The sequence below is a fragment of the Raphanus sativus genome, unplaced genomic scaffold (assembly GCF_000801105.2).
Source record: "Raphanus sativus cultivar WK10039 unplaced genomic scaffold, ASM80110v3 Scaffold2767, whole genome shotgun sequence".
In the NCBI taxonomy this organism is placed as follows: Eukaryota; Viridiplantae; Streptophyta; class Magnoliopsida; order Brassicales; family Brassicaceae; genus Raphanus; species Raphanus sativus.
In genome coordinates this window covers 1-13912 of record NW_026618075.1, presented here as the reverse complement: position 1 = coordinate 13912, position 13912 = coordinate 1, and the positions used below count along the sequence as shown (strand labels likewise).

The window sequence follows — 13912 nt, the reverse complement described above, 5'->3', positions numbered from 1 at the left end:
TTGAAAATGGTAACCAAGGTTTTTGAGTGCGCTAGAGAGGACAAAGAGACGCAAACTAGCTCAGTGAGTAAAAGCATGTTAACAAATTACTTGTGATACAGTTTGGAAATGTAATTATGCAGAACATGATCGAATTATTATCATGAGAAAATTATTGTACTTCTGTTTTGTCTCACTTCCACGTACTTTGCATTTCACCGTTTACATCTTTGATCTAAAATGTGCAATTTTATTTTAGGTATTTAAACAATCGCAAAGAAAACTAACAAAAGAAAGAATTAGGATCTTAACAAAGAGAATTTAGAATGAAAAAACCACTGAACACACAAGATAACAAAAAAATCAGCAGTTGATGAGCTTTGACCTCCTCTCTAAAGACACCTACAAGATTAACCGTACCACATTAAACAATAACGGCCAACAAACGTTTTTGAAATTTCTGTTCACAAAAAAAATAAAGAAAACAAAATAGTGTATGAAGTTTAACAAAATAAATATTAAAGACACAAAGTAAGAAAAAAACAAATCTCTAAATCACTAATTTTTAATGGAAATTAAAAAAATAAGGCGGTATATCGAATAATAAATAATTATATATTTTCACTTTGTGATATTAGTACAAGTCTGTAAGATGTTTACTGGAAATGAAAAAAATAATAAGAAAATAATTTTTTGGATCATAGTTTTGGACTAAAAATATTTTGAAAACTCCCCTAATTAGTATATAAAAATTCATTTTAAATAACAGCGTAATAAGCTAATTGTATTTTTTTAAATAATAATTTTCAAACCAACTAATATTTAATAATAAATTAAATAAATTGTGAATATCTTTTATACTACTTTGATTATCATTTTACACGGAGTTTTAATCCAGAATAATATTTTAACTACAGCTAGATTTAAGATATTTTTTTCTTATAACTAAACAAATAATATAGTAATAATAATTGCTGGCAAATTTTTTTGTAGTAATAATAATTCATAGATTTTTCAGTGTATTTAACACATACATCATTTTTAAAAGTTGTTTTATTTAAGCAATCAGTATTTAATTACAATTGTAAAAAAATTATAATCGTAAAAAATATATTTTGGATAATAACTCGGGCTTAACAAATTCTTTATTCTTTTCGCATTTGTTCACCGTCCATATATATTTTATATCATAAAAAAATTGTAAGTTTTATTCATTTCTAATTCAATTTCTATTTATATTTTTATGCATAAAAGTAATATATATATATATATATAGTAATTTAGATATTGAATGCAACATTATTGGAATAAACCCGGGCGTTCTAGTATTGTTAATATTTAGAAATCCAAACTGCTAGATTAATAGGTATTGAATATCTAATTATGTGAATAACCATGTACGTGTCATGTGCCAATACATCTTCTATAGGTATCTACTTTATTAAAATAGAAGTACAGATATAAAATACCCCTAAATTTTTTAAATTATTTACACTTTTATGCCACTGAGACTATTAATGATATTTCTTTTAATAATCTTGTCTTTTTCGAATTAATTAATGCATAATTCCTAACAATAATACTGCCAAAAATAACGGAAACAATAACTTCAACGTAATGTGTGATTGAAGTTGCAAAACACCCAAATCATCTTTTTTTTTTTTTATGCAAAACCAAAACCTTAAATCGACTTCATCTTCTTCATCTTTGAGTGATGAATATGAAGTCGATTGGAGGCTTTAGTTTCTGGAAAAATATATTTTAAGTGTTTAAAGAAGTAAGAAAACGCCGTTTAACTAATTTTTTAAAACCATCGTTTACAAAGTTAACGACATTTATTTTTATAGTTGAGTTTAACAGTTGACTATTCAGGTTTCTTAAATGACCGAGTCAACAAAATACGATAATTAAAATGGCCAATATTTGAAAGTTAAAGATTTTTTTAGCCCAAACATTAGTTTGAAGTTTTTTGGCTTTAATTTGAAAATTCAGGGTTTTAAGAGCTGTTTTCTCAAATCAAAACAGAATATCTTTGTCAAGTCTATCCAAATCTATAATCAATGTCAAATCTTTAATATACCTATAAAACATAGAAACTATTCTATAATTTCGCTAACTTCTAAATTTAAATAAATAATTTTTATTTATTTTTAAAAGAAATTCCAATCGATTCTTCTTTGCTTAACTTATCGAATACAATAATTCAAAATTTTGTGAAAAGTTTCGACTCCAAGCAATTGCCTATATTTGCATATAGTAGAAGATATTTAGAAACAATTTATACTGTTTCATAAAACGATTATATTATTTTTATATACCCAAATTGAAGCCCATTAGAAATATGTAATCATCTATCTTATTATTTGATACTTTAATAGTATAGATGTTTTTATATTAATCAAACTGTTTCTTATAAGTGTTATAACTAATTTATAAAAACATGTATATCATGCTAACTAATAGTTTTTTTTAATAATTCAAATTCAAATTTATGTTTTCTATATATACTATGCATTCCAACTATATATACATTTCTGATTTTTAACACCAATAATTTGTTAACATCCACAATAAAATAACTCAAAATAGTAGAACTAACTTTCACAAATACATCATTTAGTACAAACAAAAAAAAAAGTATCGGTTGCGTGGGTCAAAATCTAAATATACAAATGTTGGATTTTTTTATGTGATATCCAGTAAATATCAGCCATATAATTTACGGTAGAACCCAAAAAAATGTTGGATGTAATTAAACACATTGTTATCTTTCAAAATGTTATATTAATACACACATTGCAAATCATGTATAACATTTACTGTAAAGAAAGATAAAAAAAATAAAAATTGATATCCGCTCGGTGGAGCGGATCAAAATCTAGTAATACATTAATTTATGAAAACCTGTTTTATTGCAGAATGGTTTGTAAAATTATTTTTGTGTTAATATTTCTTGTATGGTTTACAGTTGATGTGATAACAGTAAATTGATTATATAATTTGTATAATGAGCCGGTTTGTAAGTGTTGATTATTGTTGATTATTTTTTTTATTGTTGATTAATATAGTTTTCAAACGATGAGTTATGTGAGTGTAAACATATTCATTGTATACTGTAATCAAAAACTATGAAAATACTCAATTATATCTGTTTCTGTGTCTGTATTTTTCTTCTTGATCCTCTGTTTTGCCACTGCCCACGGGTCGTGTGTTCGTTTAGTTCTTTTTGATTCTCTGGTTATTCTTCTTGATCTATTTCTGTTTGTTAGTTATTCTTTATCATCCTAAAAGTCAAAATTGATCTCACTTATTAGAAGTAATTTATTTTAGAAGTAATTTATGTATGAAAATGCCAAAACCCAAAATGGGCCCGACCCGTCTATTTCTGTTTGTTTGTAACGCCCCGATCCGTCTACGGCTAATGGGCCACCCACGTTCGTTCATTCGGTCCGTGGATTCCATCCCATCCGACGGTCGGTCGTTAATTTTCCAAGGCTTGAAATCATTTTTTACTGACCCTATAATCACCACCCGACCTTTTCCTGTGTTTTGGCCTCACTTACAAGGTATCGCAAATCACTTCCCGATAGGTCACCCATCCTTCCACTACTCCAGCTCAAGCACGCTTAACTCTAGAGTTCTTTCAGGATGTGTTCCGAAAAAGGTAAGTCAACTTTGGTGATATAGGTAGCCAAATCAATTCTCTTAAGCCTTTTCACATATCACAACTCGGGATGTTACAATTCACCCCCTCTCAAAGAACGCAACGTCCTCGTTGCGCCCCACGACAGGTCTCAAGATGCCTCTCAGGTCAGAACTGAGACGGCTAACCAGCTCTGATACCACTTGTAACGCTCCGACCCGTCTACGGCTAATGGGCCACCCACGGGCCGACCCATCCCATCCGACGGTCGGTCGTTAATTTTCCAAGGTTCGAAATCATTGTTTACTGACCCTGCAATCACCACCCGACCTTTTTCCGTGCTTTGTCCTCACTTACACGGTATCGCGAATCACTTCCCGATAGGTCACCCATCCTTCCACTACCCCAGCTCAAGCACGCTTAACTCTGGAGTTCTTTCAGGATGTGTTCCGGAAAAGGTAAGTCAACTTTTGTGATATAGGTAGCCAAATCAATTCTCTTAAACCTTTTCACATATCACAACTCGGGATGTTACAATATGGTTGATGTGATTTTTTAATTTTTTTACGTAATATAAAATTTAAAAAATGAGAGATAATACAGATTTTTTTTATCAAATCTTTATTATTCATAATCATTAATTGTCATATATATGTTAATCATTTTAGGTAATTCCATAGCTTTTAGTTAAGGAAATAATTGAGAATACTCTTTTATATACTACTAATCAATTTAATAATTAATTTAATGAAAATATAATATATATTTAGACGAAGCAACCCTTTTTCTAAAGATTCTAAGAATCACTAGATTTTGATCCGTCCTTTAGAGGGCGGGACAATCGTTTTGTTTTAAATTTATGCTCTTATTCGATTTTTCATAAGTATGTTTAGGCATGAGTATCCGGGTTGAGATCGATTGTCGTTAATAAATTTGGTTTGGTCTAACATATATATATATATATATATATATATCAACTACGATAACGTACAATCTTACCGACAAATTGCGTGGCAATCAACTTTTGAGAGGGCGGGTATGTTTCTTTTGGACGGGCGGGATTTGTTTCCTGTAAAATTTAAATATCAAACATTGTATAGTTTGGTTTTGAAGTATAATCTATACTATTATAATGATGCGTAATACTAATTCGAGTTACATGTTTTAGATTGTAACTCATGTTTTGATAATATACCGAGTTAAATAGTTGAGATTTTAATTTATGTTTTGAGAAAGTAACAATGGCGGGTATGTTTCTTTGGCAAATTTATGTTTGTATATATTATGTGTTTCAACATAAAATGTATATCAAGTGTCTTAATGATTTATGTTAGAAGTTGTTTTTAGGTTTATGTTCATTTTATATATACAAAATGTTAGTATTGTGAATGGTTGAAAAAAATCATTTGATTAGAGAATAAGTTATTTTAAAGTTTTATATTTGTATTTCAAAAAACTTATTCTCTTTGGTTATTTATGATAAGTTTGTATTTTTATTTACGTTTATATCTAAAACTTAATTATAAGATGTTAAAAAATTGAAAACTTTTCTTTGGTAAATTTTTATTATGTTAAAAATGTAATAATAATATCTTCTTTAATTTACATGTATATATTCATATGAGATAATTAAATAATATTATAGATGAAAAAAAAGGTTGATGAATATGAGATATTTAAATAATAATATAAATAAACTAAATTTTTTATAAACATAGTCAATATTTAAATTATACTTGAAAATAAAAACCTTAGTTTACAATGGGTTTTTGATGAATTGTTTTTTTTTTACTATTGGGTTTAAGCAAAATGAGACTTAAGCCCATGAGTTATTTTTAAAAAAAAAAGCCCATGAGTTATATTCTATGTAACACAAACCGAAGTATACCGGAATAGATCTAGATGTTTCGAGCATCGGAAAAAAAAAATTAAACGAAAGTCGATTTCGATCGTTGCTCATAAAAAAAAGTCTTCTACGATCTATGTCGATTCAGCGACCAAAACCGGAGGACACCGCGGATTCGTTGCTCTCCGATATGAACAGGTTCTCTTTTCTATCTTTGTTCTTTTACGGATTCATATGTCAACCGTTAAACCTTTCAATTATTGAGACAGATCTAACTTTTGCAAAAAAAAAACAGGAACAGCTTGAATGTTGTTTCTGACACAGAGAAAAAGCAATGGAAGTTAAGCTGAAGAATATCTGAAGCATTCTCCGACACAAGACAACAATCGGACATATATAAGCTGGTATTAGAGATATTTGTCTTTTTGTTTAATATTTTAGTAGAAATGAAATCTGTTTGTTAAATATTCTTGTTTCCTAATTATTATTTCAGGTTAGTATATTTGAGACAAAACATCACGATTTACCAAACAGAGACCGATTTAAAACAAAAATACATGGACGCGGCGAAGAAGAATTTATAAAGAAAGGGCCATGGAAAGCCGAAGAAGACGAAGTGTTCATCAAAGATACGGTCCGCGTGAGTGGAGCTCAATTCAATCCAAAGGTCTTCTTCAACGCATTCTTCAACGCACCGGGAAATCATGCCGTCTCCGTTGGTTCAACAGACTCCGCCCAATCGCAAAAAGTATACAACTTAATCCAATCCATGGTCTTTTTATTATTCTTCTTCAGTCTCTGTTTTGTTTGCCTAAACTTTATATGTTTTTTAATAGGTGGTTATTCTCGGCGGATGAAGAGAGAATGGTGATCAAATTGCAGGAGGAGTTTGATAATCAGTTATAGCAATCCAAAACGTCAAACAAATGAATTCCTTAAGAGGAAGACATGTATTTTGAAATTTTTAAATAAAGAAAAAATATATTTCTGTTTGTTACCTTGGATTTTTCATTTTTCAGTTTGTGTGGGTGTGTGTTTTAGTTTCAGAGATTTCGTTTGGTCGAGTTTGATCTTGTTGATAATTAGCATTTGAGTTCGGCTCCCATTTTTGGCTAATTTTAAATAATTCAGTTAAAATTCATTTTGGATAGAATAACGGATAAATAAGATAAATTAAAATTTTTTGAATAAAATATAGAAAAAATTACACTCTAAGTCACATTTCTATTTTGTAATTACGCTCTGAGTCACTTTACACTACATGGACACTTTTTCTAACTTTTATCTACTTCTCGTTGGGATTACTAACTAAAACCAAACCATTTAAAAAAAATACACAACCATAAATTAATTGGTGGACCCTACTTTTCTTTTTGGTGATCGAGGAAAAGTTCTAGAACATTAATGGCCATCACCTCTCTTTCCTTCTTCTTCATCATTTAAAAAATAAAGAACTTGAAAACATTTCTTTTGTCGTCGAAGTCTCCAGCTACATTTTCAGATCACCAAAAAAAAGGTGATCATAGTGTAATTTTCAGATCGTGGGGACATCAACGGCCAATTCTGATATTTTCCCACAACTGGTCCTCTGGATTAAAATTATTTTCACTTTGGACCATAAACTTTCAATTGTACAGAAAGATCTATTTTAATTTTTTATCCCAGTTTCAGTTGTACATTCTATACCCTATCAAATGCAAAACATCTAAATGTATCCTAAAATGACTCATATAAACTTAAAAATGGTAAAAACTACTAAAATAGCAAGACATCAATACACACATGAAACTTAATTAAAGTTTGATGATTATGAAGAAAAATGAGAATAATCCAGTGAGGAAGGCTAAATTAACTAAATTGAAATGGGAAAAATCAAAATTATCCAAAACGTCAATTATCATTAATTTGTGCAATGTACAACCCTGTGTACATATGGACAGAGAAAATCATGTGTACACCTTGACGCTACTTTACGGTACTAATTTTAAATTACTAATGTATCTAAAAATTAATCAGGTATATCATGTAAATATGCAAGATATCAGTGTATCATTCTTTATTTTTGAAAGTTTAGTTAAAAATAAACATTTTATTGCGAAAATTATCTCTTGGAAAGCATGAAGTGCTTTTTAATTTTTTTTATAAAATAAACAATTTTATTTCTATGAACAAATTTGGACTTCTGGTTAAGTTGCAAAATAAAATTTACGTTTCTGGCCAAAACATAAGAGGTGGTTTTGATTTAAATTTTTACAAGTTGAGTGGTGTACATATGCATCATTGTACATGTGGATAGTGAAATTTTGTATACATAGGACTATATATATATATCATTATAAAACGTACACAAGAAATGATTCATATCCCATTGATATGTTATGATTTTACTGGTATTTAGAATTTCATTCAGTACATGTAAATCATTACTCAAGTTGACATATGTACATGTGTATCGTTGTACATGTTTATCATGTACACGTGGATAGTGAAATTATTTGTACACGTCGGAATGTATAAATGCCTACATACATATAAAATTACAACAATGTACCTTATTTATTTTGGAATGTACAAATGCCTACACACATATATTATTACAATAATGTACCTTATTTATTTGCAAATCATAAACATTTGGGACAGACACAAAAATAAACAAATGGTAGGGACTAATGCTGCAAAATCGAAAAAATTCTCTTGGACTAGATTCCATTTTAACAGTCTCGAGGAAAATTCATGATTTGGTCAAAATCCATTAACAAATTATGAATTTGGGAATTTTATAGCACTTGGTTGGGTGATTGAGTTTGGCTGTTGGTGTGAATCAAAACTCAAAAGGAAAAAAAAAACTCAAAAGGAAGAGACATGACGAGTTGTTGCGCAGGGGCGAGGAGAAAAAAAGACATTGTGACAGAACATGTATGATAGCTGAGCAGGGGTTACAAGACAAAAGTTGCAATTTTTTTTCTAAAAAAGAAGTTTTCCACCGAGAAAGGAAAAGAGAAAAAGATCTGTTTCAATTTTTTATTATTTAAAATGCTAACCTTGAAAAAGAAACCAAACAAGATGTTTCTGGTTTTATCTTGGTTAAAGAAAAGTACCTCAGTATTCATAAGTGATTTACAGTGTACTAAAAACTTAAAAAGTGACCTAGAATGTAAATCTCTCTAAAATATATTCAAGTGATTAAGTTCTATCAAGAAATTAGGATACTTTTAAATATTACAGATAAAAAAATAATAGGGTAACCTAGTTTTTTGGGCAGTTCGATTTATAAATAGTATTTTTAGACTATTTGATAACTTTAAAACTAAATATAATTAATATTTTAGATATATAAAATGTGTTTGAGATATTTGGATACCCATTTGATTCTTGGTTTGATTTTAATTTTTCTATTTTAGAGATGTAAGAGCCATTCAGACATTTTGTGAAATTGGTTCGGTTCTGTTTATGTTCGATTTTTGATTCTCGATTTATATCCTAAAGCTTAATTATATATATATATGTATTTTATATTTGATAAATAATTGATTTAGACTTATTTTTAATTATAGAGTGTATAAACAAAATATTAAGACTGATATCATTTTTAAATAATAAATATACTTATTTATTTATATATTTATCTATTTTGAATTTTGTTAGTTTAATATTTTAATAAATCAATAAATATATATTTAAAATTAAAATAAAAAAATTAAATAGTTTAGAAGGAATTTTCAAATTTCACAATAATTATCTATTTATTTTAAATAGTATAAGGTTGTAACCAATTTTAGACACCAGTTGGATCCAAATTTTTGATTCTACCTTAATAATATTGATTTTTACACCCATTTCCAAATATGGATTTAATTATTTTTTTCAGAAATTTTAATTAAAAATTAAGCTTCAACTTTGTATCAAGCTTCATCTGTACAACTAAAACACGAGCCCTTTTTTTACATCCCCTTAAACTTTCAAAGTAATTATAAGTGTGCCATTACTATTTAATTTATAATTATATTGATTATTTATTTAAACTAAATAACAATATTTCCTAAAACCACTCAACTATAATCTTGCCTAACATTATGTACCCTATCCCTATGTTTGATGCAACACAATATTCACATTTTTTTCTGTTTACGAAATACATAGTGTTCGAGAATAATGGTCAAAATCTAGATTATCTTCTTGGAATATATAGGGCTAATCAAAGGATTTGGAAACGTGAGATACATAGTGTACAAATTTATTTTTGTTAAAAAAATAATAACTTTGAATTTCTTTTACATTGAAAGATCTAAAAATATTGAACAAACAAAATTTGAAATCTTATTCATTTAAAATTAATGAATTAAATAACTAATTTGTTGTTTTCTTAAATAATAAATTTAATTTATATTAACACTAATTTAAGTATCTAATTAATTATATTTTATTAATTAATATAAAATTGTTAATTCTAATAGATAGAGTACTGAAATATACATATATATATTTAATAAAATAAATATTAGTAGTTAAATATTATTAACATTTAGTGAAACAATAAAATATGTTATTATTAATATTTTTATGAGTATAGTTTTACGGGTTGTTCCAACAAACATTTAAAATATTTATCAAATATAAAATTAACTAAAAAATAAAACACATTTGAAGTTAGATTTGAACGTTTAAATATTTGTTAGAATACATACTAGATATTTTGAATTTTTGTATATCACATCCTAAGTTTCATACTGGTAAATTTGTATTACAAATCAGGTTCAGATATAACATAATGGTTTTAGTTTTAATTTGTATCATATCATAAACTCATAAATTAACCATATATCGTTTCCGGATTCAGATTATATTGGTTTGGTTTGGAAATATCTGAAGTTAAATCTAAAATTTAAAAGCAAAACATAATAATAATTATTTCTTTTTAAAATAATTATTTAAATTTAAACTTATTTTAGATATTATTTCAAAATAAATATAGAACTGAATATTTGAAGTATATTTTATATTTCAAATATTTATATTTATGATTAATTTGGACATATGGATCAGTTATTCGGATTTTCGGGGTTTTTCTGTTTTTGGGTTATTCGTTTTCGATAATAACACTTCGGATCCATATATGTTTTATACCTGTTTTATTTTTAGACCATGTAAAATTTGGATTTCTTCTGGTTTGGGTTTGGTTCAAACTTGGGTTACAAATTTTATGCACATGTCTACTTAAATAAAGAGAAAATGCTTGTGATAATATAAAGTTTTTTGTCAAAAATATCGCGCGCTGTGAAAGCTGTTGAACACGACCCCCAGAGATTGGAAGCTATTCTTATGCTTCCTTTTGTAAATGTTAATTAGGATTAAAATAAATGTAGATTATTTTATTAATTAGGATATTGCCAACACATACTGCTTAGCGGATGAGCACAAAAGAATCTCATCAAAGAAATAAAACTCACATATGATGTTCCGGATATCAGTGGAGGATAGAATAGAAAATCATCAAGCATATTTTTGCCAATCGTAGGAATGGAAGTTTCAAAGCATTTGTATCAAGCTTCATCTGTATAATCTTCGACAACCCACGGTTGAAAGTGGTACAAAATCAAACCAAATAGATGTCGTTTAGTATTATTAGGGATTTCAGGTAAGATGTCGTTCACATTATTAGGGATTTAGGGTATATTCGATTGATTTAAATGTATTACGAAAATAAAAAGAATTACATAGCTGTCACATAAATATTTCTGTTTGAATAAAAAAAATTACAAAAATACTGATTTTAATTAAAAACATAGCTTAAAATAATACAGTGGCAAAAAACTGTAAATATTATTAAAGCAGAAGGGCACCTAAAAAAAGCATTCTGTTTTAATAGTATAGATGTTTTTTTTTTTGTAAATTTAAAGGGTTATTATATATATATATATATATATTATATATATATATATATATTTAAAGATATTATTTTATGATCTTTTGTGTATATAGAATCTGAAAATATTAATAGTCCAAGTCGTTACAGTTGAGAAAATTGCATATTGTGAGAATTGTGATATCTGGTGACATAATCAAGACAGAATAGTTGCGTCTCTGCTTCGATTGTAACAGAAGATACTCAGCTACGCTAACCGCAGATACTCAGCTACGCTAACCAATGGGAGTGGGAAGTAAAAGATGTGATGACCAGCTGTGTAGTGGTTAGTATACCTAACCACAAGATAGACAACTTGCTGCCTTAATTAGTATACATATCAATTGTTGTAGACTTCTACTGTAAAGCAGAAGCTGGAGAGGAGTCTATTGTGGATTCAACCAAATCAGGAGATCCAAACCATGAACAAAAATCCCCAAGTCTTTGTAAAAGTATTTCCAGAGAGAAGTATAAAGCATGTGTAGACATATCATCTCCCACTTGAACATAAAACCTATGTTAGTGATGTGTTACTAAGATTGTTAAGCAATACAGAGTTACCCTCAGCATTACGTCAGACTGCAACACAAGTTTTTTAGGTGGGACCTCAAAGAATCACTGACTGATAAGACAAGACAACCGATAAAAAAATCTCCCTCTTCACATTTTATTTATTTACAGCCACTGCAACACAACTCTGATTCAAGTTCAAACTACAAAGTCTATATGCATGAATAGTCTCTTTCAGAATTTTAAAGTTGCGCAAAACAAACACAAATCTGGTCTTCTCTCATATATTTACTACCTGGTCACTGCTGTAAAGCAGCTTCAAGCGCCGCCTTCTTAGCTAGAAACGTCTGAGATAATTGTGGGTGTACTACCACATGGAGCTTGGGAGGCATTGGTACCGCACCCTTCCACTTCAGCACCTCCATTTTCTCAAGTCCACCAAGGTACAAGAGTTTAATCTCCTCAGCAGTATCTTTCATATTCAGCAAAACGCCAGACTTGGCGACAGAGGTCTGGCAGTGTTTCTGTGCTTCGGCGTACATACTAGCATGCTCAAGACAAAGCGAGATCGCAAAGTTCCTGCGTAAATCAAGTGTGCAGTCAACAACGAAACATCTAAAAGACATAAGAAAGATTTCACCAAAAAAAGAATACACACTTACATGAAAGCGTGGTGCTTTGTAAGTACTGGCCTACTCATTAGGTCTGCCACTGGGTCGGTTTCCAGAAACAATAGAGCTTCGGTGTAAATCTTCAAAGAAGATCCACATCACCTATACAACAAATCAAAGTCACAGTCTTCAAGATAACAAATAACAAAGTTTCTATGTATTAGCAGAAGATAATGTATAAATAGTTCTTTTTTACCCTTTATGTAAGCAGAGTCGCCAAGAGCGCAGTACATTTTAGCCACTGAATCATAATCAACCGAAGTGCGTCCCAAGTTCTTCGTCTGGTTGATTATCATCAAACCCTCCTCGATCATCACAGTTCTCTTATCTTTTTCGGTCTCAAGGTACAGCTTTGCAACTAAGCAAGATACCAACTTAATGCTTGCACTGAGAATCGCATCATCTCCTAAACCCTCTTCACTACAACCAACAAGATTGATCATAACTATCTACTTTACCCTTTTCGACATATAAGCTTCCATCTTAACCCTAATTGTTGAAAAATACCTCAAAGTTAGCGACTTTCTGAAACAAAAGAGGGCTTCAGCGAGGTGGTCGAGTCCACGAACTCGGAACCTTTATCTCTTAGGAATTTGACGCACTCGTCCCTTGACATTTCAGTTCCCGCCATCTTTTGTCTACTGTGGAAGAAGAAGGAAGACGAGGATAAACCAAGCGAGGGAGAAGCGAGAAGAAAACAAGAGAGGGAGAAGCGAGGGAGAGAAAGTTTGGATCTTTTCTTCTTGAAACTTAACTAACTTTAATTAATCTGTTATTATAGAGGGTTATTAATGAACCGAAGCCTCCGTAGTTATTCCGTTATTAATTCCGTCAGTATTAAACCTCCGTCACTGGTTCCGTCAGTACTAAATAACGCTTTGTTTCTCTAATCGCTGAACTCAAGTTTGAAACTTTCTATGATTTTTTTATTAAAAAAAAAAAATTTCTATGATATTTGTATTGGGTTTTCTGTTCCTGATGTTGGGTTTGTTTGTGTTATTTATAAGGTATGTCTCCTTTGTACGAAACCCTAGCTGCGTCTTCTGCTGGAATTGGATCAGGCTTGTTGGACTCTATGAGGGCTAGTAACGAGGAAGAGCTCTGCTTTGTTTAGGATTGCAGACGCAGAAGAAAATTTGGGCGAAAGCGAAGTCCGTGAAGTTCATCTTGCTAAAGCTCTTTATTTTCATCAGGATTAGTGATAAGGTACTTGAGCATGTCAAAAGTTATTCATTTCACACTTCAAAGGACTTCATTGGCCAATAATTTTTGCTTTGTGAATCCAGGAGAAAGCTTTGGAGCAACTAAAACTCACAGAAGGAAAAACTGTTTGCTGTTTGGGGCAAAAAATGGACCTT

The 13912-nt window shown here is 29.6% G+C and overlaps 1 protein-coding gene across 1 annotated transcript; it reads right to left on the bottom strand.

Moving 5' to 3' along the window:
• Positions 1-12022: 12022 nt before the first annotated feature.
• Positions 12023-12637, bottom strand: LOC130505980 (uncharacterized). Its single transcript, XM_057000581.1, has 2 exons — positions 12546-12637; positions 12023-12462 (listed from the first exon to the last, which is right to left on the bottom strand). Exons 1-2 carry the CDS (start codon positions 12581-12583, stop codon positions 12183-12185), a joined length of 318 nt encoding a protein of 105 aa, XP_056856561.1. The 5' UTR covers positions 12584-12637; the 3' UTR covers positions 12023-12182.
• Between the last annotated feature and the right edge of the window lie 1275 nt (positions 12638-13912).